This window comes from Drosophila obscura, unplaced genomic scaffold, assembly GCF_018151105.1.
Source record: "Drosophila obscura isolate BZ-5 IFL unplaced genomic scaffold, ASM1815110v1 contig_192, whole genome shotgun sequence".
Taxonomy (NCBI): Eukaryota; Metazoa; Arthropoda; class Insecta; order Diptera; family Drosophilidae; genus Drosophila; species Drosophila obscura.
In genome coordinates, this window is record NW_024542781.1 from 4,843,530 (window position 1) to 4,870,429 (window position 26,900).

General features: G+C 37.4%; 3 protein-coding genes across 12 annotated transcripts; 2 read left to right on the forward strand and 1 right to left on the reverse strand.

Moving 5' to 3' along the window:
- Positions 1-3,541: 3,541 nt before the first annotated feature.
- Positions 3,542-13,109, reverse strand: LOC111072066. Of its 4 annotated transcripts, XM_022363689.1 has the most exons (7): positions 5,448-5,489; positions 5,301-5,364; positions 4,878-5,091; positions 4,658-4,793; positions 4,191-4,344; positions 3,937-4,123; positions 3,542-3,820 (listed from the first exon to the last, which is right to left on the reverse strand). In XM_022363689.1, exons 3-7 carry the CDS (start codon positions 4,970-4,972, stop codon positions 3,607-3,609), a joined length of 786 nt encoding a protein of 261 aa, XP_022219381.1. In that variant the 5' UTR covers positions 4,973-5,091; positions 5,301-5,364; positions 5,448-5,489; the 3' UTR covers positions 3,542-3,606. The 4 variants fall into 4 exon arrangements, with proteins under 4 accessions (XP_022219381.1, XP_022219380.1, XP_022219382.1 ...); XM_022363688.2 differs by lacking the exons at positions 5,301-5,364; positions 5,448-5,489 and adding an exon at positions 13,027-13,109; XM_022363690.2 differs by lacking the exons at positions 5,301-5,364; positions 5,448-5,489 and adding an exon at positions 5,667-5,740.
- On the forward strand, positions 5,886-7,997 carry LOC111072063 (protein starmaker-like). 2 transcript variants are annotated; one of them, XM_022363679.2, is made up of 4 exons: positions 5,886-6,022; positions 6,080-6,306; positions 6,363-7,779; positions 7,837-7,997. In XM_022363679.2, exons 1-4 carry the CDS (start codon positions 5,979-5,981, stop codon positions 7,931-7,933), a joined length of 1,785 nt encoding a protein of 594 aa, XP_022219371.1. In that variant the 5' UTR covers positions 5,886-5,978; the 3' UTR covers positions 7,934-7,997. The 2 variants fall into 2 exon arrangements, with proteins under 2 accessions (XP_022219371.1, XP_022219373.1); XM_022363681.2 differs by having other exon boundaries at positions 6,080-6,267.
- Positions 11,514-22,324, forward strand: LOC111072064 (protein anoxia up-regulated). 6 transcript variants are annotated; one of them, XM_041593545.1, is made up of 8 exons: positions 11,516-11,712; positions 15,252-15,278; positions 16,185-16,646; positions 16,755-16,867; positions 17,076-17,206; positions 17,319-17,486; positions 21,214-21,415; positions 21,475-22,324. In XM_041593545.1, the coding sequence occupies exons 1-8, from the start codon at positions 11,638-11,640 to the stop codon at positions 22,256-22,258; spliced, it is 1,962 nt and encodes a 653-aa protein (XP_041449479.1). In that variant the 5' UTR covers positions 11,516-11,637; the 3' UTR covers positions 22,259-22,324. The 6 variants fall into 6 exon arrangements, with proteins under 6 accessions (XP_022219375.1, XP_041449479.1, XP_041449480.1 ...); XM_041593546.1 differs by lacking the exon at positions 17,319-17,486; XM_041593548.1 differs by lacking the exons at positions 21,214-21,415; positions 21,475-22,324 and adding an exon at positions 19,916-20,249 and having other exon boundaries at positions 11,517-11,712.
- The last annotated feature ends 4,576 nt before the right edge of the window (positions 22,325-26,900 follow it).

Consider the following 26,900-nt stretch of genomic DNA (forward strand, 5'->3'; position numbering starts at 1 on the left):
AGTCTTACAAAATTAGTCAATGCTTGGAGTTTTTTTTATACCCGTACTCAAAAAAGAGTTAAGGGGTATATTAGATTTGTGGTAAAAGTGGATGTGTATAACGCAGAGAAGGCAACGTTTCCGACCCCATAAAGTATATATATTCTTGATCAGCATCAATAGCCGAGTCGATATAGCCATGTCTGTCTGTCCGTCTGTCTGTCTGTCCGTCTGTCTGTCCGTCCCGATGAGCGCCTATATCTCAGAGACTATAAGAGCTAGGGCTCCACTGCTACAAGTGTATTTCAAAATTTCGCCCCGCCCATTTCCGACCCCACAAAGAACGAAAATCTGTGGCAGGCACATTTTTCAAGATACGATAAAACTAAAAACGCATTATCGTAGAGAATGCCCATATCTACCAGACTGCCGAATCTGAATCAGATCGGATCATAATTATAGCCAGAATGAAGAAATTAATTTTCAGTCGCTTCCCCTGCCCCCTCCTGCCAACGACAAGGCAACTCATTTTCCTTCTCGCTCGCACACTCTGACGCGTTCAGTGCGCGAGCAACCCCTAGCGGAGGAGATGTAGAATCTAAATGGTACATGTATAATCTACATGTTAGATGTAGAATATACATAATATATGTAGATAACAGATGTAGCAAAAAAATGTAAAATGTAACATGTAATGTAATTTTGTAATTTTCCCCAGAAGCGACTCGCACGTTCCTTCTCGTTTTTCATATATTCTTTGATTGTTCTATTTCTACCAAGGGAAGTAACCCCAAGCCATCAGAATCTCTCCACCATTAATCGTTTTTTACTTGACCTATTGCTTTTTCAGCCTTTTTTGGGGGGTTCGCAGTAATATTCCTTGTCATCAGCCTGAAAACGAATTATTTTGGTCTAAGCTGACCAAATTACCATCTTCCAATCTTCCATGCTATATTTCTTGTGCCGATTGAAAAATTAAAGACGCGACGCAACAGGCGGATCCTATTCAATCGATAGAATGATGAATAAACAATATTAGTTTCATATTTTGAAGACCAATTTGCCAATTTTTAAATTAAAAAAAAAAATGTAAATGTGCTTGCGCCTTATCGAAGATCACTTTTCAGCAAGACATGTCTAAAATCGTAATAAACTGGCTCAATAATGGGACTTTTCCCTTAATGCAGGGTCTGCCCAAAGCCCAGATGCAAATCATATTGAAAATCAATGGACTCTGCTTAAAAAACGATTGGAAAAGAGTCTGCATTGGATATGCTTTGGGTCCGTGCAGACTAAGTGGCGCATGATATCTGCTAAACACATATCAGATTTAGTCGAAAGTATGCCCGAAAGTATATAGTGTGATAAAAGCTAAGGGCCGTTACACAAAACATTTTAAACAGATTTTTAATTAAAAATGTTGAAAAAAAAATCTCAGTAAAAACAATTTCTTTTAAAGGTAATTATTGTTTTGTTTAATTTCTATGTAACACTTCCCAACACCATTTTTCCTCATAGAACCAACCCACCTTTTCTGATAGATGTGGGGCTTTAAAATTGTTTGATAACACTAGTCAACACTAGAATTCGGCTGTGGCCCAAAATTTAGATTCTTATATGTATATTTCGGGGTAAAATTTTTTTTAACGAATTATGGCTTTTTTTATGGTGTAGTTTTTTTTAAAAGAATTTTTTTAAATGTGGTATTTTTTGTTTGTTTTTTTTTTCAGAGGTAGTGCTTCTATTTTTCACATAACTTAAGTATTTTATATCTGGTTGCATAGAACTTTGCAGTTCTGAAAAGCTGACAAACGCAGCTATCCGACCTGGACTTTTTGTATCTGCAGCTTAACGCATGGAAGCTTTCAAATTAAAATTTCATCATTTTTTGGGGTTTTTTTCTCGCAATTTGGATTTTAAAAACTCGGAAAAAGTAAAAAAAAAAAATAATTCTAGGCCAACATTTTTGTTTTAGATAGACGCATTAATTGGGCGTCGTTTACGCTATTGCTCATCAGAATCTATGGATAAACGGTCGATTTGGAGCCGTTTGACCAAAACAACTCAAAAATAATTTTACCTGAAATGAATGCTTTTTTTTCACATAACTTAAGTATCTTACATCTGGTTGCATAGAACTTTGCAGTTCTAAAAAGCTGCCCAATGCAACTATAAATCATACCCAGACACTTTGTATCTGCAGCTTAACGCCTGGAAGATATTCAGCTTTCAAATTCAATTTTCATCCTATTATTGCGGTATTATTTTTTGAAATTTTGACTTTGAAAACTCGAGAAAAGTTGAGAGAAAAATAATTCTTGGCATGCATTTTTAGTTTTAGATAGACGCATTAGCTAAGCGTCGTTTAAGGTATTGCTCATTAAAATCTATGGATAAACGGTGGAGCTAAAATTCGTTAGCCAAACCTCAAAAGTGAAAAAATAGACAAAAAATACTTTTTACCAAAAATTCAACCCCTTTTCGTTTGCTTTGTTTCCAATTGGCAGTTGGGCCACCAACATTCCAAAAAGTATTTTTTATCTATTTTTTCACTTTTTTTCGACTTTTCCCGAGTTTTCAGTCAACAATTTGGGAAAAATACCGCAAAAAAATGATGAAATTTGAATTTGAAAGTGTCTGGGTATGAGTTGCATTGGGCAGCTTTACAGAACTGTAAAGTTCTATGCAACCAGATGTAAGATACTTAAGTTATGTGAAAAAAAAGCATTCATTTCAGGTAAAATTATTTTTGAGTTGTTTTGGTCAAACGGCTCCAAATCGACCGTTTATCCATAGATTCTGATGAGCAATAGCGTAAACGACGCCCAATTAATGCGTCTATCTAAAACAAAAATGTTGGCCTAGAATTATTTTTTTTTACTTTTCCCGAGTTTTTAAAATCAAAATTGCGAGAAAAAAAACCCCAAAAAATGATGAAATTTGAATTTGAAAGCTTAATATCTTCCAGGCGTTAAGCTGCAGATACAAAAAGTCTAGGTCGGATAGCTGCGTTTGTCAGCTTTTCAGAACTGCAAAGTTCTATGCAACCATATATAAAATACTTAAGTTATGTGAAAAAAAGAAGCACTACCTATGAAAAAAAAAAGGACCAGATTTTAAAAAATTCTTAAAAAAAAATGATACCATAAAAAAAAATAAAGTACTACAACAATTTTTAAATCCCGAAATCTATCAGAAAAAGTCATTTTGGTTCACAGTCTAAATAAAAAGTTCAATTTTGTCGAGTAGTGTAATAAATTTTTTTTTCTACTGCAAAACTTTTTTTTAAAGAAAATAGAGGAAAGTTCGACAAAAAATTTTATATTTTTTGTGTATAGATGCAATAATTACACGTCGCTTAAAGTATTGTTCATTCAAATCTAAGGAGAAACGGATGAACTAAAATTGGTTGACCAACCATCCGAAAACCACCTTTCCTTTAGTTTTACCTCTTGCCTAAATTGTTCTGAAAGAGACCGGTAAGAATATAAAATATTTCGAATTCTTCATGACAAAAATTAAATAAAAACCAAAATAATATGTTTATTTTATTTATGGAATAATATATTGTAATGAATCCTGTAACACGCTACAAATAAAAAACTTATTGACATCCAATGAAATTGGCTAAGCTTTCTTTTCTCCGAAAATCGCAGTCGATGCCCTCTTTCCTTGTGTGTTTTTTTTTGGAAGAAGTTTCAAAAGAATATTTGATGCGGATTTACTGTCCAAAGGGCAATTGGAGTACACTTCTTCGCATGGCTTATCGTTTTCGCGCTTTCCAATTTCCAATGCCTCTTTTATAGCCGTCCCATCCAAAAGGTAGTCCACCAATACATTTCTAAAAATTAGAATATTTCCAATATGCTGATTTTGTTGTGTTATTATTAACTACTCCGAGTCGAATTAAATGTAATACTTTTCTGACCTTAGCTTAGCACCTAAGCTATTACTTACTCTGAGAGCATATGAATAAATTCGTCCATCTGGTCCGAGGATCCACCCTTCATGTTATATTCAGTTGACCGAACATATCCGCAAACTGTGCGCTGCATGCAGCTGGTAGAGTCAATATTGTTCTGACTCAGTACATCGTCAATTTTGTTTATCATTGTGCTGATAGAATTAAGATCATTATCCTCACCTGTAAAAAAAACGAGAATGAACTTCAAACTTAATCTTGCTTTGGAGACAACAAATTTTCCACTTACTTCGCCCATATCCTCCGTAACCACCATGAAAAGCCGACAGAATTTTTGGAATTAGTATAATAGCACCGATTCCGACAAGCGTGCCCAGAACTACGCCGCCCAGATCCAGTTTGATGGGATTATACGCAGACAGTCCTGTACCACCAGGGTATCCCTTTATAAAATTAAGATGACTGTTATATATGCAGAATTTAAAGTTTTATACCGGTTCAGAAGGTACATAAACGTGTATAAATAGGTATTATATATGTACACAAGCTTTTCCGATTACTTTCTATTCTAAAAACAGAAACTTGATTTAGTTATATAGATCTGACTTCTATCCAATAATTACCATGAATAGCCAGGTAGCCGAAAATAAAACTATACCAGCTGTGGTTTGGTATGAGACTATTATTTTTGAAAACTTACTAAGCTTCTAAGCTTCGATACTATATTTTATGATGGTGTGATAATTGTCTACATACATTTAAAGAGCCGTAGCCTGTCGTGTATCCCAACCGTTCAAGCCTATCTTTGGTTGAGGCTGTCTGCGGCTCATTTAGCTGTGTCTTGTTATCGTTGTAGTATGATCGATTTCGCAGAACCTTTTCAGAATGGAATCTAGAAGAGTATGAAAATGTTTATCTTTGGGCTCGAAGGACACACTATTATGATAAATCAATTTACACAAAGAATTTAACTTACTTTTGACCTTCATCATACTTGGGTATGGCGTTCGTATTACTAAGTATAACCATCATGCACAGGATCTGAAGAATTATAACGCAGTTTACATTCATAATGCTCTTGAAGGGTATCCTTTAGTGATTTCTCGTTTCGTCGGTGGTTACAATCTGTTGTAAGCTCTGCTTCAAACTAATGTTTCCAGAGAGACGATCTCTACTATTTATATACTCTGCTAAAGAAATCATGCAATTTGTTCATTTTACAATTTGTCAAGCAAGCGCTATGATGTGCATATTATTTACGTACTTATGAAAAGTGAGGAAAGAAAATCATTCTACCACAACGAATGAACACAGTACATACATATGAATGTACTTATATAGGCCCCATACAGTTACTTTCATATGAACATAGTGTTCAAATATTTATGGTGGTACCTACATATGGACATATATCTCTGGGCCGGCACATCACAGTACGAAGTTTGTTTGTATGTATTAAGTATCTGTAAGTTAAATGCGACTGTATATTGCATACTCAATTATTTAACAAAATTATCACAGCCACAGAAGCGACAAAAACACTTACTAACAGCCATGCTATGTGGGCGGATAAGTTGAGCACCCATGCATTTAAAATAAAATTTTGCTTTGTGTCGCAATCGGAGTTTGGGGTCAGAGACATATGGAAGTGTGTGCACCTGAAAAGCTTGTCAGCCATTATTAGAGGCACCCGACCAAATGATTTCTGGTATTAAGTCACTGACGTGATTGCACGTCTTTTCCCAAATATTCATACAGTCTTTACCTGTTATTCCCTTAACCGTTGCTAGTTTTTACTAAATTTTATAGAATCACCCAACAAGGACTTGCTTATGGCAAGAGAGAACATGAGAGAATAGTTTGTCAAAAAGGACAGACGAAAATCAATAGATCGACTCTCCTATTAATGCGAATTAAGATGATGTCGTAAAAATAATATGTGTCAAAAAAAACTACTACTAAAGAAAACCGAAAATCTGATATTCAAAAGCGTATGAGTTTAATGTCTAATTTAAAAAAAATTTGCCAATAATTTTAGATTCAAAATTTAAGATTTATTAAAGATGTACATAAGAAAATGGTTATGGACCTAGAGCACATCTGCCGTGATGCAGCATCTAGGTAAGTAAGAAGGAATATTGTTTGTGTTAAAGCTACTCAATTTTATTTTGGTCATAGTTCATCAAGTTCAACCAATATATTCTGCAACATAAAAAATCGATGTAGCCCTTGCCGCTGTTATCGCTGTTGCACGTCTTCATTTTTGAATGATCATACCTATTCTTTGTTGAAAAGGATCTGCCATAAGATAATAAAAAGCCATAGCCGTCAACAGTGTCGGGAAAATTATTCAGTCTTTGATGGAGGTAATAGTACAAATCTACGAGCACGCATCGATCAGCGAGGTTAGCTTCAAACATTTTTTTTTAATATTATTTCCTGTTCAATTTTTGCAATTTAGGTTCGTTGAAGGATTTGGGTTGGCAGAAGAGACGTAGCGAAGGAAAAATTAGGAAGGATTGTCGGCGAGAAGGAACTGATGAGAGGAAATTAAAACCCACCATTGATTTAGGCCCCTTAAATAAATCATTAAGAGATAAGGGTATTAATGAAGAGGAATTTAGGGCCCTAAAGATTTCAAAGAAAGGATCGAATAAAAAAAAACAGCTATCTGCCAAAGGGAAAAGTGAAGATCGAACCGAAAATAGTGACAAGCCCAGTCAAGATACAGATGCAAGTATTATATCCAAAAAATCACGAAAAGAGAAAGGCCGAAAAGATAAGGAAAATGGCAATACCGATAAAGATGACTCCAAAAAATCTGTGAAAGAAGAAAATGAGGGCGAACACATTAAAGGCAACAAAGATAAGCGTACAAATGGAAAAACGAAATCTCAGAACAATAAGAGCCGAGGTGCAAAAGATAAAGGCGACACTGACAATAAAGATACAGATATAACTGAATCTGGAAAATCCCGGAAAGATAAGCGGGGTAAAGATGACGATAAGGAAAGTGGTAATATAGATGGAGATGAGGCCAAAATATCCCGGAAACAAACAGGTAAAAATGAATCCAGGAAATCCGATAAAGACAACAGGATAGGTAATAAAGATAATGACGATAGCACTGAATCGAGAAAGTCCAGAAAAGATAAAGATTCTAAAAAGGGAAAAGCTCATATTAACGACGACGATAATAATCAGTCTGCTAGTAACTCAAAGAAAGACCAAGGTGAGAAAGATCGGAGCAGTTACAGCAAGGACGTAAAATCGAAGTCAAAGAAGGGGGAGTACAAGCTCGATGACGAAGTTGATAATAATGAGACTGGCGGCAAGAAAATGAAAAATGAAAAATCTAAAGGGAAACCCCTTGGAAAAGGGGCTGAAGATTCGAAATCTAAAAAGGACACCTCTGAGGATATCGAAGAAAAATCTATCGACAAAAATGTAATTAATAGCATAGTTGACAAAGGTGGCTCTAAGAAAAAAGACGGCTCTTATAGCGGAGATGATGCAAAAAAATTAAATAAGAGTAAATCAGATGGACTAAATGAATCAAGTGCAGGGAGAGAGTCAGTTTTAAAAAGAAAGGGTGTAGGTAGTGACAGAAAGAAACATGGAGGATCCACTCCTAATATCAGCAATTTTCATAAAAAGAAGAAAAGGCGCTCTTCCAGACAAAGTGCCTTTAGTACAAAGGTTGAAAGCAAGTCCGGGGTACGGTTTGGTATCAAGGGGTCGAAAAACATTCAGATGGACGGGCCCTCAAGTAGATCTGAGTTATACATGCAGAGTTTTCTCAGGCCTAGTCGCTGCGATGAAGTTCGGCCGTGTGATATCCTTCGTACCCAACTGGAGCAACGAGATCTTTCCAGATTGTATATATGCAGGTCAATTTAAAGAAAATTTTGTATTATATGTGCTTTTCTTTATAGCTTTCATTGCTGTCCACGAAACAACTGTAGGATGTGCTCTCCATGTTGTCTCAATGCTGTGACTGGCACACCTTGTTGCGGAAATTTTGGAACATAATATATACATGTATACTTTAATGCTAAAATGAGAATAAATATTTAAAATTATTGAGTTACCAAAACATTTGTTTTAAAATGCATATGCATATACTAGGCGCATTACTCATTTACCAGTCTACTTATGTGAAGTTTCTAAATTCCTTTCTACTATGTACCTATTTTTCGACGGACGCTTGCATTAAAACTCTATAATGAAACCTAGTCAATAAATTTTTGCCCACAACCTTTAATTGCGGTGCAATCAGTGCACATATAATTAACATATGTAGGTTAGAAAATAAAACTATTTAACCCATAAAAATTATCGTTTCAAAATAAAATTTCGTGAAAAGGGCTTAAGAAAAGATACAAAAAAAAACATTGAAAGCAAAATAGAATGTTTTGAGACCCTACACTACACATAAGCACATGATCTGATAAGGTCTGAAAAGCATCTATTCTGCTTTCAGTGGCTAAATTAGCATTATTTTTGTAACCTTGCATTACGAGTCATTCATTGGCTCTTTTTAAGGTTAATGTCATAAAGAATTTTCTGCTTTTTAGTTTTCCCGTGGATTTTTGTATTGAAATGCCTGAAACACCCACACATGCCATTGAATTTTGTGAGTATACATATTGTTTATTCACAAATACATGTCATTTTATTATTAGTGTGTATGAGTAAAAATTTGCTCAATTTTGTTGGAAAACAAAATGTATTTTTATCCCATTTTCAGGCATGTACATATGCAAATACAAACATACATATGTGTATTTTTTAAATAATTAGTTAGCAGGTATACATACATATGTACATATTGGTAGCAAATTTGCAGTTTATGCCCTGAGGTGCCCTATGATTTTAACCTGATTTTTGGAATACACACAACAAATTATTTATAGTCTTTATCAGCTGATCAGCAGAATCGAAATAATATTGACCGTAATCCATTAGAATTCTTCTATGGAACCAAGACCAAGCAATCTGTCGTAAAGTTCGAAAAGTTGAGAAGCAAGTGCTTCTAGTAATTATTAACTAAGTTTTTTAAATACTGCCCAAAAATAAAACATTAGAAAACTGTTTAAAATTATATTCAGTAACATTTAGGGCACCATCCAATTAAAATTAAAAACTAAAAAATACTTGTTACTTACACGGTCGTTTACCATTTTATTTACGATAAAAGATATAAATATCACTATCATTTAGGAAGTAAATAGCCACAAAAAAGTCTAGCTTTTTCGAGGATCTGTACTAAGTTCATGTACATATATTTTTGTAAAAAAAGTTTAAGTTCATGTACATATGTACAAAGCAAAACAGAAATTTTGAAGGCATTTATTTTTGTACAAATTTCGTATGCATACATATATACATATGCACATATTCGTACGTACATATTTGTACATGCATTTGCCTGTGTATTTTATAAAAGATATGGCAGCTTTCCATGAGAAAAATAATAGTTTGAGAGAGATTCAAAAGCATCTGTGTGTATTCTGTGTCGGATTCACAAATGCTTACTCACACAATTTGATTGCTCTAGCACTTACGAGTATAAAGATCCAGGTGACTCTTAGACAGACACCAAATTAAATGGGCCAAACAGACTCGATTAAGGCTAATCAAGAATATACTTCTATAGTAATGGCAGCCAGGGAATTTCGAACCAGAATATTTTGTTGATACTGTTGCTATTGTATATCCAGGGCTATTAACTCTAAAATAAAGGTCATATTTTGTATCTGTTTGTAACTTAAAGATACAGAAAGGTAAAGTCTCTTTTTTCCCCTTCGAACCAAACCAACTTTTTTTTTTATACATTTGGAGCTTTAAGCATGCTTAATGATAGTTTTTTGTGGCAAAACTTTTTTTTAATAAATATTATTAAAATTCTTTTTTTTTTGCTTATGCTTTTTTTAACAGGTAGCGTTTCTTTTTTCAAATAACATCAGCTGCAAAGTGGCAAAAGTCAATGAATTTGTTGAACGCTTTGGATAAAATGAATACACGAATTCGACAGAAAAATTTCCAGAGGTTTTAAAAATCAAAAATTTTAAGAAAATACTATTTTTTGTATAGAAGATATGAGCATACAAAAATTGAAAATTATTTCCGTGTGAAAAATGTATATAACTTTTATTGACAACTGCAATTTTCAGGTAGAATAAAAAGTAATTTCTGTGAGGTATGATTCTGTTTTTGGTATCTTTTACTAGGTGTATTAATTTTTTATTAATATTGTAGCACCATTTTATCTTGCAGCACACATTTTTGATGATTTTTCTTTTAAATGCAGTTTTTATAGGAAGATATCTTGATTCTCTCAGAAGTTATTAATTTAGCAGGCTGAAGTGACCGAAGGCTGTGAAACGTTCCAAACGATAAAATGTGATTATCGGAGTGTTGGTTAACCAATTTTAGCTCAGCCGTTTCTCCATCGATTTTAATAAACAATGCTTTAAACGACGCCTAATTATTGCACCTATACACAAAAAATATAATTATAAGGGAATTAATTTGTTTCGACTTCTGAGTTTGAAAACTCATACTTCTTTTGAGTTATTGAATCATTTTTGCATTTGAAAGCTTAATATTTCTGAGACCGTAAAAAGTGTTCAGGTCCAGTTTTTAGCTGCATTTATCAGCTTTTAAGAATGGCAAAATGTATTAAAACCAGATGTAAGATAGGTATAATCTATGTTAAAAAAGCTCCTTTTTCTCCTCTGAAAAAAGCATAAACAAAAAATTCCAATGTATTAAAATTCTTAAAAAAAAGTTCTGTCATAGAAAAAATAGATTATCATTAAGTATATTTAAAACCCCAAATCTATAAAAACAATGGTTTGGTTTGAAGCGGAAAAATGGTGTCGGGTAGTGTAATCAATTCATGATAATATGATTTATCTAGTTCTTAGTGACTATGGTATGGGTGGGTGGTTTCACAGAGTTGTAATATTTATCAACGCTAGGAACAAAATATAGCAAAAATGTAAGCTAGTAAAAAAAAACTAGCGCTATAACAAGCGAATTTTCCTTGAAATTTATGTACATATATTGAAAATGTTATCTGAGTTTATTTAACAGCCATGATCGTAATACTGAATAATTAAAGAAAAGCATTGAATATAATAGACATATGAGTATATGCATATGCGGTAAGCTCTTGTAAATGTGTACTACACATCCATATGTATGCTATTTTCGATTCGTAGAAAGCCACTAACATAAGAAACCAATGTCATTACATTTTGTGTATTGAATATTTTAACAAGTAGGTAAGCAGATAATTGATAAAAGAGGAATTAGTCAGGACATTTAGTTAAATTTATTATTGATTAATTTAACTAAATGTTGTTAAGCCTATTTCGAGTGGAGTGTAATCCCTGAAAAAACATAGACATGTACAAGCATGTACATGTATGTGTTCGAGTACACTAACACATGGTTAATTGTTTAGACTGCGCGCTCTTTGCGGCCAGAGATTTTTTTAAATGCCAAAAATAATTTTTCGTGAGATAAATAGAAAAAGAGATATAGACTGAGAAAAATATTGAAGGCTATAAAGATTTACGAAAACGAAAAATTATAAGCAACTGATTCATGAAATTTTCGGTCAGAGCAACTCGAGCGGGCGTCAAGTGAACAAGACGAAACTACGATAAATTCGAACTAAAATCAACGAACAATTTTTACAATAAAATTTCATTAAAAAAAACAAAATGGTTTACGAAAGTGGATTTACAACGCGCAGAACTTACTCCTCGAGACCGGTGACAACTTCTTACGCCGTTACGGTAAGCCATTCGATTTAAACAAAGAAAAAGATTACTTAACATTCGGTTGTGTAGTTCTATTCAATAAAAGCTGTAAAATATTCTGTGCGTAAGATTTTAAACTCAATTTGTATGACCATATTTGTTAGATTTTCCAAAAAATATTTAGAAAACGCTGCGGATAAATTTGGCTAGTTTTAATACATTCAGCTACACAACCGAATATGTATCTGAAAAAATAATTTTTTAAACGCTTGTGTCCCACTTATTGTAGTCTATGTTTTCATATTGAGAAGCTTTTTTACTTAAGAAATTGAAACACGTTTGAATATAAATTCAGTCGCCACTTTAAAGTGTCGCAAAAATATGAATATCGTATCTACAAATTTACTTATGGAACAATCCTATTCCAGTTTTACTAATTTTTTACCTTGTCTTAATTTCTGAAAAATGTACATACTACCACTATTTAACGACAAGGTGGCTTGTAAATATTTACTATATGCAAACTTATATTTACTTTAAAAAAAAAATCTAGTATTTCGCCTAAAATTCGATTTCTAGAGTTTATAAAATATTTTCCTAGGTACATTCTACAACATTTCTATAATGAATTAAGAATACTCTGTATATATTAATCATTAATCAAGAAGAAATGTGTATGAAAATATGTATCTACAGATGTACATATGTATCTATGTATGCCTTTTTTCGTGATCCGTCCCTTACTCATGTTTTAAATTTAACGATCAAACACATTTTAAGAATTTGGAGGCCAAGATTTTATTATTGTGCCTGTTAATGTGCAGAAAATAGGCGAGTGGAATTCCAAACACACTCAAATATTTGATGAATCTACATATATGTACAAACAAAATTCTCTCGATTGTTTTGGTACGCTGCCGCCTTATTTTTTTGCTATTTGTATGTGTAATACTAGATGCGCGCGCATTTCGATTTTCGTTAGACCTAAAAATATCTTTCTGATTTCCACAATATACATACATATAAGCCAAAACCATTGGAGGAGCTAGAAATCAAACAGTAGCAATAAACTTTTCATAATTTACATGTCTGCATATAGCCACACATTAGTCATACGGTTATGTACATATTTATGTATGTATGTACATATGTACGAGTTTATAAATTGCATTACTCATTAGGATATGACATCCTTGATTTTTAAAGACATATTTAAGCAATATCATGTACATATTGATATACACACTTGCATATTTTTGTATGCACATAGATAGGGGCAGACGAAAATGAATTTTTTGTAGGTATGTCCTATTTAAATATATACTCGTAAATGTATGTTTGTTATCTTACCCATTTAAACACTGCGCCGAAAACTTAACGAATACATCCTATTGGATCCTATTATTTACTACCATTTTATATCGTATCAAGACACAATCTATTATGCTATGTATGTACGTAGTGTTTCAATTGTGGATACTCTACTTTACTGAAAATGCATACGCCCACTTGTACATATATTAATATCACCCACAACAGGCATGTAACTCGCACATATGTATGAGCCTTACTGATAAGATGTTTTTGTCATTACCTGCTGAATACCGTCAAATATTCAATGCACAATGCTCTAACCTTGGCTTGGCTGTCTTAGAAAAATATAAACGATTTGTGGAATTTTGGGCATTACAGAGAACAAACAGAACACCAATTGACTGGGAGAAAGTTCCATTTGTGCCTCGGCCTTCACTCATCTCCGATCCGGTGACAGCTTTCGGAGTTCGAAGGGCAGAACATGAGCAGCGAAAGAGATTCATACTTGACCCAATTAATAAAGCGGCAATAAAGCCGAATTATAAAATTGCATATGAGCCCATTGAGCCGTATGTGTCTGCCCGCGATAAGAATCGTACTCGGATTTTAAGCTTGGTGCGACAACATATCGACACCGTTGAAGCCGGTGGAAATACGGCTGCACGCACCTCCCGCGATAGTCTGGACAGTCAGCTGCCACGATTGCACAGAGCTGCCTCGGAAAGTATTCCGGTGCGAAGGGAAACGTATCGAAATGAAAAGTCGGGCGCAATGTGCACAAAGTACTATTTCTAATGAACAAAAAAAAATGTCCTGAACCACATCAAAGACTACTAAAAAAATACATACATAGATCATTTTCATAAAATACCAATAGGACTTGTAGAATAGTCTAATGTGAACTTGTCCTTATATTAACCAACTAAACATTTTTAAAAGATTATTTTGTTTCGAAATGTACATTGACATGTATCCAAACTTTTATAGTTTTACTATTGTACATCACAAGCACTTATGCAATGATGGTTATTTCTACTTGTATGTAACTAGAGAATTCAATTAAGTCTATTCAGCTCGAACATGTTTCAATTTCGTTTAAGTGGACATATCTTAAAAGTGTATCTTAAAGGGTACAACACAACTTATCTAACTAAGCGTAGTGAGTCAACATCCACTTAGGCCTTCTGCCCATGTTAATATGCAGTTATAAAATTATAGCATAAATAATCTCTGATATCATGCATATGGAAACAATAAACATTAGAAGTTTCTGAAACGAAATGAATATTAACATTTTTATAATGATTGCTTGTGTTGCCAATATTTTTTTATTTTTAAATATACAAATCGGAATTTATAGACTCCTCGCTTAGACCTGTGCACGGACAGACCTGGTTCGCACCGCAGCCGCGCCTCATCGGACTACTCGTACAATGCGAAATCAACTGTTCAAAATAGCAGTTACGACTCGAGCAACCCATACTCCAGGCCGGAGCGCTCAACCTATTCGTCTACAGTGGAGAATACATCGCGTAGCGGACCTGGTGGCTCATACAACTATAGCACAGAGCGGACTAGTACGACTGGTGCTGGGCCCGGCGGTTACAGCTATTCCTCCACCACTTCTGGAAACTTACCAGGTGGCACCAAGTACCGCCACTTCTCTTATCATGTCTAAGCTGCTGATGTTACAATAATGGACAAGTTCTTCACAGCTGCAAACACACTAACACATCTAAAATTCAAATCTCTAAATAATCAGAATAACCGTCTAACTATGTATGTATGTACCTTTCTCTGTTAATGATATTTTTTGGTGCTTGTTTTCGATTTGATGTACATTTATGTAATTATTGACTCGGACTAACTATTACTAATGATCAACAATTGTTTATGTATTTTCCCATCTTAAACACTTATAACTAAAACATATTTGTGATACAATAAAAAAACATGCCCTTCGTTAAAAAAACAGCATTATTTTACTTTTAAAATGTTTGATACGATATTCATACTGTTGTAGACATGGACAATGGTGAAAAAGAGGTTTATCTCAACGTGTAAGGTTAGAACAAAACTGACAAGGATCTTGTGAGTTAGTACTGCGTAAACGCTAACCGCCATTGTGTTAGGCTATTATTGATTGTATTACATAGAAGGTTTTTACTAGCAAGACTGTACCGTTAAGTTCAAAAGTTAACTAGAAGACTTTTATTTAAAATAACTGCAATAAACAAAATGGTGTTATATATTTTTTGCAGTATCCGTCCATTCAGAAAGTAACTCGTGTAAGTATGTGCTTTAAAAAATGTTTGCATAAACCGCGTCTTATTCATGTTTCTATAGTTTTACTTTTCATTTAATTTGACTTTTATCACACTGCTTAATCACCTCTATCACGTCATCGTCACTGGACGCCGTCTCGTTTAAGTAAGATTTCAGTTACTAAGATATACATATGTACATAATCATGTATTGTATGTTACTTCTCTACTTTTAACTTGTTTTTCATACCTCCAACGGAAGTCGTCTTTTTTTTTCTTAGAATACTATATACACGATGCAAGAAGAAAGCAGAATATCGAATTTAAGAAGCGATTTAAAACGGTCGTTATATTGTATAAAATTGAATATTGAATTGATGCAAGTCAAACCCGATATTTAGTACTGTAGTATCCAAATCAATAATAAAGTTTCAGAAATGATGTTAGTTCCCTCTTTATGGAGTGAAACTAAATGATACCGTGACTGGATAAGTAAATAGCATGAGGATACACCTTTGGATTATGGAAAGAATCAAATCCGTAAAAGAACGTTAGGGAAAGTGATGCTGGCACTGCTAACGAATTCAAATTCCCTTGAAGATCAAATGAAAATAGTCCCTCTACGGGTGTAGCCCCTCATAGAATCCATGTTAAAACTCATCCATATTAAAACAGACTCATTTTAAATTTACTCTGTGGAGCTCGATCAAATATACTATTTATTACTTCGCATAAATTAATGATGAATGGTTTCATTAATTTATGCGAAGTCACAAATATTTTTTTAAATAATTCATCATTATCTACCCAAGTTGCGTCTAAATCTATTTAAAAATATGCATATGCTGTCTCATTAAGCTTATCTTAGTTTCAAATGAAGTACGTATATTCAGTTTTATGTTACCTTAATTTTGAACCATCACAACATAGGTCTACAAGTCGAGTTACCCCATCTACTCGAGTTACTCAATACCTAGGCGTATCGTTACTGGATCCCGTCTGGTTACATCGCCAATCCGAGTTGTCACCTCCCCCACAAGGGTGGTGTCCCGCATTATACAATCTCCATCGCCTGTTCGTGTTGTCCGCACAACAACTCGTGTTATTTCATCTCCGGAGAGAACCACGTATTCATATACCACGCCAACGACCTACCACAGCCCATCCCTTCTATCATCTTACACTTCGAGATATATCCCAACAACGTACACAACGTACACACCATCGTATCACTACAATCCTACAACAATTACTCGTGTGTACGCCCGCTCGGTTTCACCGGTGAGGATAACTTCATCTTCCGTTCGACCAGTACCTTCGTATTTGAAGAGGCTACCTCCTGGATATGGTGCACGGGCCCTAACTAACTACCTCAATACTGAACCCTTTACCGTAAGTTTTTACACATCGCATCCCCAATTAAAGTGATTGATTTTAGTTCAGTGCTTTGCTGGCCTTATTTTAGTTTTAATAATTGAAAATAATCCATCCAAATTCTAGACTTTTTCTGAGGAAACAAGCCGGATTCGCAATCGCGCACAATCTCTGATGCGTGACTTGCATACTCCTGTGGTGCGTCGGGCACGTAGTTGTACACCATTTCCAGTAACTGGGTAAGCAAAACGTACAACCCACGGTTATTTCCCCGTCACTTTTAGAGTACATAAATATATTACTATATTCGAGGCGAGTTACGTATAGCCCATGAGAATGTTTGGTTAGATCATCTTTATAAAAAACAATTTTTACCCCACAACAACTTTTTCGGTGTCGTATAAATAAGACAGTTTTTATTAATATTTCATTTTATTTTGTATGTAGCTACACGTATGAACCGACATCCCAATTGGCCCTAGATGCGTATGTAGCCCGTGTAACAAACCCTGTTCGCCATATTGCAAAAGAAGTGCACAATATATCGCACTATCCGAGGCCTGCGGTAAAATACGTTGGTAAGTTTTTGTTGCCTATGATACTTATGTACTTTATACTGTATATGTACATTGCAAAATGTTGGTTAGATATTGTATTATTATTTATTATTTAAAAAATTAAAAAAAAAAGGTCAAAGTCATCTTGCATCAGTAAGGATTTGTGGTGACAAGGCCTATAATGTTAGAAGGCCAATGTACGATTCAGACAAAGTTCGAAATGATATTAACCTCTTGTCCTGGTACCTTAGACATCCGACCTGGAAGAATGATAAGCAATCTCTTGCTTCTCAGAAGGAAGGTAAGTACTGATAAATCCTAATACATGCCGCTTGTATATAACAACTGTACATAAAGCAACCTTGCTTATACATATACATACATATGTATTCGATGTTGCTGCAAAAGATCATTGTTCTACAAATTAAATACATTCTCGTAAAAAGATATTTAGCGCCGCAAAAATCAATTTAGGAAATCATTATTTAGTACATACAGCACTAGACCAAAGTCATTTTTTCTCAGCTGTCAGAATTTTCTATTAATAGGGTGAATTTATTCGAAGATTAGCAGTCCATAGTCAGGGCATTGAACAGAGTTACTTTACCAGAAGAGACGTGAATAATTTATGTGGTAGAAAAGCAGTACACTAATCATATTCCCATTTTGATCAAATTAACAATTAAAATCCGCATGTGTTTAGTTTTTCTGTCGTTTTATAGGAGCTGTACACCTTTTCTCTGTGTAAAAATAAATCTTGTCTTCACAAAATTCCAAAAACACAATTATTGCCATTAAATTAGTTATTAATTAAAAATTAATTTAATAAATATTAGTTGGAAACTATTTTTTACTTAAATGACGTTTCATTTTCTTGCTGTTATTAAACCCAAAAGTTATGTCTGTAGGTTATAATATGGTTCTTATATATATTAGATAACACTACTCGACAAAATTTAACTGACAAACCGACTTTTTCTGATAGATTGGAAGCTTTTAAGAGGTATCGCTTCTTTTTTCCACATAACTTACGTATCTTACATCTGGTTGTAATGGACTTTGCCATTCTAAAAAGCTAATAGATGAATCTATAAAGTAGACCTGAACACTTTTCCGTCTGGGAATATTAAGGTTTCAAATGCAAAATTTATGATTTTTGTGCGTTATTTTTTTCAAAATTTTCTTTAAAAACTCAGAAATAGTCAAACATAAATTATATCCTGTGTCCTGATATTTTTTATGTATAGGTGCATTCATTAGGCGTTTTTTAAGGATCTAAAATCGTTTGACAACCCTTCAAAACGATGCTGACCCAACGCTATGGGCCCTTTCATAATTTTTACTCAAAATCTAAAGTTCATAGGTCATCAGAAAATATAATTTTGACAAGTAAATTGTACCACCTTTCACAGGATTTTTGATTCGTGGTGATAGAATACCTTAAGATATAGTGAATCAACGTAAAGATTTTCTATAATTTTTACAGTTTCCGAAACTTTGGCCATGTAAAAAAAATTTTCGAGGGTATGGTTTTGTTTTTAGACATGAACTTTTTAGCGGCATCTATTCTTAACAAAATAAGATAAAAATTTTTAAAGAATGCAAACAGTACGATTTTTTTAGTATGTGTACCCAATTTTAAATAACACAAAGATATGCTACTTTACTTGGTAATTAATTCCAAGTTTGCTACATGTAAAATTCCAAAATGTCAAAAGCAGAATTCCTAACGCTCCAAGCGTTAAAAGGTGATTTTTTGAGGGTTGCTCAACCAATTTTCAGCTCAGCCGTTTCTCCATAGATTTTGATGAACAATAGTTTAAACGACGTCTAATTTAGATATCTTTTTTTTTTTTACTTTTCCTGAGTTTTTAAAGTAAACATTAAAAAAAAAATACTGCACATAAATTTTGCATTTAGAATGGAAAAATGCATAACAACCAGATGTAAGTTATGTGAAAAAAGAAGTGCTACCTCTTATACATAGAAGCATAATAAAAATACCATTTTATTACTTCGCATAAATTAATGATGAATGGTTTCATTAATTTATGCGAAGTCACAAATATTTTTTTAAATAATTCATCATTATCTACCCAAGTTGCGTCTAAATCTATTTAAAAATATGCATATGCTGTCTCTTTAAGCTTATCTTAGTTTCAAATGAAGTACATATATTCAGTTTTATGTTACCTTAATTTTGAACCATCACAACATAGGTCTACAAGTCGAGTTAGTCGAGAAGTGCTACCTCTTATACATAGAAGCATAATAAAAATACCATTTTTTTTTATTTAAAAAAAAAAGTTCCGACACAAAAAATAAATATTACTAAGCAAGGTTACAAAAACTATAAAAAAACGTTGGTTTGGTTCGAAGCGGAAAAATGGTGTCGGGTAGTGTAATGAAAAGAGTGTTATGAAGTGATATTTTCGAAATGTCCAAATTGGATATTAAAAAGGCAGGCAGACATGACATGACTCTATTGACTTAGCTGTACATTTCGTATAATAATATAGAATATATTTTATAGGGTTCTAGATACTTTTTCAGTACATTGCAAGTACTGTTTAAAAGCGAAATATACCTTATAATGGTAAACAAATCAAATAGGAGATCTATATTGCTCACTTGTAACTAACAAATACATTTGATTGCTGCATTTTGATTTGTTACGTTCATTGTACTTCACTAACTTTATATGTTTTATGATTGATTGACTCTTTCCAGTTGAAGCTGTTGAAGTTGAGGCCTAAATGATAACATGCCTGATTTTTTGTATGGACATACACTTCTATTATTTAAATAAAAAAAATGTAAAAGACTTTCTTTTGCGTGGTAGAAAATCAGCCAATGTCGTACAAGATGAGCAAATGATCTTGGCAAACCCTGGCGCTTTCACTACTCATACTAATTTATACAAGCCAGATTAGAGAAGATTAAAATAATATTCAAACATAATAAACAACGTCATCGCATCATTTGTGATACTAACATTTCATTCGATCTATTTGAATGTTACCTATTTTTATTTTTCATTTAAATTGTTAAAACAAAAATGCATACAAATAAAGGTAAAAACTTACATACCTATTTAAACAAATTTCTAAAACATATACATACAATAAAAAATATTTATATACATTAAACAACAAATAAAACATACAAAATAAATAGTTTAAATCTATATACAATAAAATCAAAAGAAAACTAAATTATTTAAAGGATTAATTTTTCCAAAAAAATACGAGCACACAAAAATGAAAAAAATACATAATACAAGTTTAGCTGTGAGGAACTAATAAATGAGGTAGGAATTAATGTGGAATATGTACATTGAATTTACCAATGCTATTGTCAAAAATTTTAATTTTACAATTCGTGCTGTGTTGCTTTACATACGAGTAGTAAGAACATTAATATACAATTTGTGTTCCACAATCAAGATTTAGTCTTCGCAGAATATTTTCAACCAAGGATTCAAATTACCTCAGTAAAACAAATAATTGAGAAATTATGTAAAATGTATGATTTTTCATGGAAAAATGCATTTGGTTAAACTTGCGTTTCCTAACGCTGTTTTTCTTAACCTTTACCTTATATTATGTTTGATTTCATACATACATACATATGTAAGTCCTGAATAAATGGGAATTACAGAGCCCGCCTTGAAGTCTATAATATTTTGTATTTTGAGATGTATATACATGCATATGCCCATATAAATTTTTGCTTAACACATTAATCCCATTTTGGTTAAATTGTACACATCCTGATTTTTTTGATTCTCATTAATGCCATACGATTACCCTAAAATAATTGGCGTCTACTTTATCTGCAATTTTACCGTGCCCCGTCTATGGGCAACAATACAAATAATTCGGAATAGTAAGTATTAGTGTAAACTAATATGTAAATTATTGAGTAATCCACAAGGCTGCTCAAACATATATTTAATCAATATATTCATTTTAATATAAATTATCCAATTATTTTGTGCAAAATATTGATGACAAGTTTACTTGCAGATGCCGATTTGGATCCCAATCGTCCAACTAGAAAATTTTCTGCTCCTAGGCCCTTAGAGGATCCGGTCGATCTGGAGTCGAAAGAGAAGCAGCGTCTGCGTCAAGAGCGATTGCTAACAGTAAACGAAGAAGCCTTGGATGAAGTGGAAGTTGAGAAAAAGCGGGCTCAAAATGCAAGCGAAGAGAAACGTCGTGAAGAGAAGTGAGAAGTGGTAATTTGAATAATTTTCATCAATAAATATATTATATTTCGCACCTTAGAGCTGTTAAGGAGGAAAAGAAACGTTTAGCTGCCGCGCAGCAGGCCGCAGAAGAATCTCGTTTGATTGAAGAAGCTGCACGTAAGGCAGAGGATGAGCGGTTAGCCAAAGAAGCGCTTTTGGCAGAAGAGAAGGCTGCAGAAGAAGCTGCCCAAAAGGCTGCTGAAGAATCTCGTTTGATTGAAGAAGCTGCACGTAAGGCAGAGGATGAACGGCTAGCCAAAGAAGCGCTTTTGGCAGAAGAGAAGGCTGCAGAAGAAGCTGCACAAAAGGCTGCTGAAGAATCTCGTTTGATTGAAGAAGCTGCACGTAAGGCAGAGGATGAACGGCTAGCCAAAGAAGCGCTTTTGGCAGAAGAGAAGGCTGCAGAAGAAGCTGCACAAAAGGCTGCTGAAGAATCTCGTTTGATTGAAGAAGCTGCACGTAAGGCAGAGGATGAGCGGTTAGCTAAAGAAGCGCTTTTGGAAGAAGAGCAGCGTTCACGAGAGCATGAACTCAACCGGTTAGCAGAAATTGAAAGGCAAGCTGAAGAGGAAAGCGAGGGTGATCTCGCACGGCAGGCCGCAGAACTGGCTGAGATAGGTCGCCAAGAAGCTGAAATTGCAGCTCTGGAGCTTCAGGCAATTCAAAAAGTTGAAGGAGAAATCAATGAACCACTTATTGAAGAACCAACCACACCAATAGAAGATCAGGAACCAACCATAGAATTGAACGCTACTGTTGATGAGACTGTCGGTCCGACAGGCGGCGACAGCTATGATGACGAATATGAAGAAGAAGAATAGTTTTTGAATAATTACATTTCTGTCATTTTAATTTCGAAAACTATTTTAATAAACATGAAAAACATATTAATTTGTTTTAAATTTAATATCCTCCAGTCGTTATGGAAGATCTCTATCTAAATAAGTTGTTGATGTTTTATTTCGGGCGACCGGCAGACACCTTGGTTTTTAAGCACGCTTCCACGGAGAAGAAAAGGCCTGTCCACCAAAACTTTTGTTCCTTCGAACCAGATCATTATCAAGCTACTACCCTACGATTTGCTGGACCTAGCTTGCAACGCGGGATCTTTCTTGAACTCCATTCAGCTCAAAATCTTTTCCATTCCGCGACTCCGTCCGTCGTCCGCATGAATATCCCGAGTTCGAGTATATTGAGTTAAGGATGAAGCCAAAAAGTGATTCACCCCTTGCATTTGTGTCCGTGTTCGACCATTGGGTGTGGTGAACGTTGGCCTTGCATCCTATTATTAGGCCTTTGTTCAACCTCTCGCTGTTGCTGGCTATCTTGCGAGCGAGATCACTGGAGGATCGGTCCCGTTGTCGCCTTAACTTTGACTGCCTTCTAGTCATTGGTTGGTAATTGAGGGTTTCATCTTTGCAACCTTTTGAGAATGCGCTTCGGCTCCTTGATAGAGCTGGCACCCATAGCAGAGCCCTAGGTCTGCTGGGCACCTTGCCCTGTCCACTGCAGCGATCTGCGATACCGCGCTCGTCTTTGCATGCGATCAATCTTACATTGCCCTGGAAACATCCCATATCCTTGCAGACTTTTTTTTTTTTTTTTTTATATAATTTATTATTGGGTAACAGTAGGGTAACAGTAGATTATAACTAAGGGTGGAAAAAGGGGGGTGGTGCCAGAAACCTGCGGGACTGCCGCGAAGCTTAGCTTCGCAGGGGACTGGCGGGTCGATTTAGACCCCTCCTTCGTTGCCGTTGCGCAGCCGCTCCAGCTCTCTCAGCTTCCGCATGACCTCTGATGCTTACTCAGATACTCGGGACCAGTAGTCTTCGCTGCGAAGCATCTCGCTCGTGAGGGCACCCGCGCTAAGCGAGTCTCCACCTATGTTCAACCGCTGCTCTGCGAACCTTGGGCAGTTTGCGTCGTCGTCGTGCCCGAATCTATGGAGGTAGCTTCTAAAGCAGCCGTGCCCGCTTAGGAGTTGTGTTAGCCAAAAGTTGACTTCTCCATGCCTCCTGTTGACCCACCTCCTGATGTCCGGAATTAGGGTATGAGTCCATCTTCCCTTTTGTGATGTGGCCCAGCGGTTCTGCCACCTAGCTAGGCTTCTTTCCCTCGCTGCCGTCTTTATACGTCTCCTATCTGCCGGGGAACGATGTTGAGCGGGAACGTCGAGCTCCAACGAGATTTCCCTAGCTTCCTCGGCTAGGTCCACCACTGGGAGCATTCCGGCGATGACTAGGGCCGCATCTTCCGAGATGGTTCGAAAGCCGCAGCAAACTCGCAGGGCTCCCAACCGGTGCGTCGCATCTAGCCCCTTCCTGTAGGACTTGATCCTCGCCGCCTTAGCCCAGATTGGGGCTGCGTACATCATGACCGCCTTTCGGACTGACTGAAGCAGGAGTCTGCGGCCTTGTTTGGGTCCCCTCGTGTTCAGCATCATGCGTGACAGGGCCCTGCCTAGGACTGCTGCCTTCTTGCTGGCTGCTTCGAGGTGCTCGCGGAAGGAGAGGCGAGTGTCCAGCAGTACCCCAAGGTAGCGGATTGCTCGCGAGGATGCGAGTCGACGGAGCCGACTCGCACCGTCGCAACCTCCACTTTCTTGCGGCTGGAAATCAACACCGCTTCCGTCTTGTGATCAGCCAGCCTTAGGCCTACTGATGTCAGCCACTCTTGGATCACGGCCACCGCTTGGTTGCACCTGGCCTCCACTTCTCCGAGGTGCTTGGCAACCACTACCAACGCGACGTCGTCTGCAAAGCCTATTGTCCGAGTATCGGCAGGGAGGTGTAGCTTGAAGATAGCATCGTACATTACGTTCCAGAGGGTCGAGCCGAGGACAGAGCCTTGGGGAACGCTGCATGTGACCTGGTACTCCACGGTGCCGCAGTCGGTGTCGTACAGCAGCCTCCGGCTTCGAAAGTAGTCCTCGATAATGGCCACCAGGTAGTCTGGGATTACCAGCCGCTTGAGGGACCTGAGGATGACGTCCCACCTCGCCGAATTGAATGCGTTTTTGACATCCAATGTGACAACGAGGCAGTACTGCTTCCGCCCTCCAAGCCACCTGGTGCCCTCTATGGCTTTTGCCGCGATGTCCGTCACTATGCGGATCGCGTCAGTTGTCGATCTTGCCTTCCTGAAACCGAACTGCATGGGGGACAGGTCACCTGCCTGCGCAATTTCGGCTTGGAGCTTCCTGCAAATGCAGCGCTCCAGTGCTTTGCCCACGTTGTCGATTAGGCAGATGGGCCTGTACGACGAGGGGTCCTCGGGAGGCTTTTGAGGTTTCGGCAGCAGGACTAGCTTCTGGAGCTTCCAAGGCGTTGGGAAGACTTCTTCACGGAGGCACATGTTGAAAGCCTGCGCGAAATCCGACGGGTGCGCGGTCATTGCCAGCTTGACTGCGGTGTCAGGGATGCCATCCGGGCCTGGCGCCTTGCCGGTTGGGGTTGCTCCAGCGATTTCCAGGATTTCGCTCGCCGTTATGTCGCTCCATCCGATGTGGCGATAAGGAGTTCGCGACGGGCTGACAGCTGGGTCGACGGTAGGGAAGAGGCTTTCGACGATGGTTTTCATTTTAACGGGGTCAGCCGTGGTAAGGGTCTTCACCGCGTTAAGCTTCTTGACTATCACCTTGTAGGCGAGGCCCCAGGGGTCGTTCTCCGCTGAGTCACACAGCTCAAGGAAGCAATTCCTCTTGCTTCCTCTGATAAGCCTTTTAAGAGCACGGCGTTTCGCTGCGTACTACTGGGACATCAATGGGAAGACTTGGGATCCCCTCGCGCGAGTTTGGCGTCTTCTAGCACGAATGCATTCGGTGCGAGCCTCGGAAATCTCCATGCTCCACCAAAAGACGAGAGTGGCTTCTTTGCTGACTTGTGCTTGCCCTACATGCCGTTGTCAATGCGCCGATGAGGTTCGTTGCGCAGTCCTCTGCGGTTCCCGGGGCCTCGGGAATGCTCCGCTCTGACAAGAAGATATCCGGCCTGAGGGTTCTGGCATTGAAGGTCGTCCTTGGTTGGAGAGCTGTCCCTTGTGGGTGGGCCTCGATGCTGCAGATGATAGCGTTGTGGTCACTAGCCGTGTATGCGCTGCTGAGTCCCCACGCTGTTCTCCCAAAGAGAGCGGTGCTGCAGAAGGTAAGGTCGATGATAGATCCCAACCCAGCTCGGGAGAAGGTGTGCTCTGATCCGGTGTTGAGAAGTTGTAGCTCTAGAGTGGCAAAGGCTTCCATGAGAGTGCGACCTCTAGCGTTGGTGGACCTCGATCCCCATTCCTCTGACCAAGAGTTAAAGTCGCCGGCCATGATGATGTTTGGCCGTCCCCTAGCGTCGTCTGCTATCTCATCGAGAATGGCTCCGAACTCCTGGATAGATAGGCGTGGTGCCAGGTAGCAGCTGTACAGCCAAAACTGGCCAACCTTGGCTCTTACGTAGCCGTTTCCCCTGCGAACAGACTCAGCTTGGGGGGTGGAGTGCCCGCATACCCATATCGCTGCCGTTTTCGTGCTATCAAGAATGAAGTTGGTGTTGCTGGTTCTGCGGTATGGTTCGGAGAGAACTGCCACATCCACTGTAGTTTCTCTGACTAGCTGGCAGAGTAGATTCTGCGCAGCTTCGCAGTGGTTCAGGTTTAGCTGCAGAAACCTCACTTTGCTATCCGTTTCTTAGTCTCTGCTCGTCTACCCGGGCATCTCTTGCTGCCAGCCATGTGGTCAGTCGCTGCAGGATGCTTTTCTGCACAGAGAAAGCACCTTGGCTCGTCCGTGCATCCGGCTACTTTGTGGCCACTCTTTCCACACTTGTAGCAGCAGTTGCTGCGGTCGATGTTGCTCGTACACCTAGCTGCAATGTGCCCGAACTCTAGGCATTTAAAGCAGCGCCTCTGGCCTGATCGTTCTACGATCCTGCATCTCGTCCAGCCAATCTTTATTTTGCCCACCTCAGTGAGACGCTTCGCCAATGGGTACGCGAGTCCAACGACAGCCACCTGCGAACTTCCGTATCCCGGGCGCAGGGCCCTGATGCTTCCTACACCCACCGGATGCTCCAATTGGGCAGACATTGCCTCGGCGATCTCTTCCTTCGTGGCTAGGTCGTCGATGTCGCGGATCTCGACAAACGCTTCGCTTACCACCGCCCGGATGCCTGCCTGAGTGCCAAGCACCTGGCTTATATCCTCCGTTAGCTGGGCTGTGTTCTCCTTTAGCGCACCATTCAGCTCTGGCAAGAGCTCTCCCTGTGCTGTCCGTCGGACTCTGTCGACATTGTTGCAGACTTCCTTCAGCTTGCCGTCATCCCTCCTGGTCACCATCCTGAGAATGTCGCTGTAAGACAGGTCTCCTGTAGTGGCAATTATAATAGCGTCTGGCCTATTACGCTTGGGCGGGTGGGATGTAGTCTCTCTGGGTCTGTTTGGCCGCGGGCAGCCGCAGTGTTGATTAGCTGGCACCCCATA

Coding starts and splice junctions, on each gene's coding strand:
- LOC111072066 (XM_022363688.2), bottom strand. CDS start 4,972: ATGAATGTAAACTGCGTTATAATTCTTCAGATCCTGTGCATGATGGTT. Junction 4,345..4,657: donor CAGGCTACGGCTCTTTAAAT/GTATGTAGACAA, acceptor AATTTTATAAAG/GGATACCCTGGTGGTACAGG. Junction 4,124..4,190: donor TTACGGAGGATATGGGCGAA/GTAAGTGGAAAA, acceptor TTTTTTTTACAG/GTGAGGATAATGATCTTAAT.
- LOC111072063 (XM_022363679.2), top strand. CDS start 5,979: ATGGTTATGGACCTAGAGCACATCTGCCGTGATGCAGCATCTAG. Junction 6,307..6,362: donor AGCACGCATCGATCAGCGAG/GTTAGCTTCAAA, acceptor TTTGCAATTTAG/GTTCGTTGAAGGATTTGGGT. Junction 7,780..7,836: donor CAACGAGATCTTTCCAGATT/GTATATATGCAG, acceptor TTTTCTTTATAG/CTTTCATTGCTGTCCACGAA.
- LOC111072064 (XM_041593545.1), top strand. CDS start 11,638: ATGGTTTACGAAAGTGGATTTACAACGCGCAGAACTTACTCCTCGAGA. Junction 16,868..17,075: donor ACACCATTTCCAGTAACTGG/GTAAGCAAAACG, acceptor TTTTGTATGTAG/CTACACGTATGAACCGACAT. Junction 17,487..21,213: donor TCTTGCTTCTCAGAAGGAAG/GTAAGTACTGAT, acceptor GTTTACTTGCAG/ATGCCGATTTGGATCCCAAT.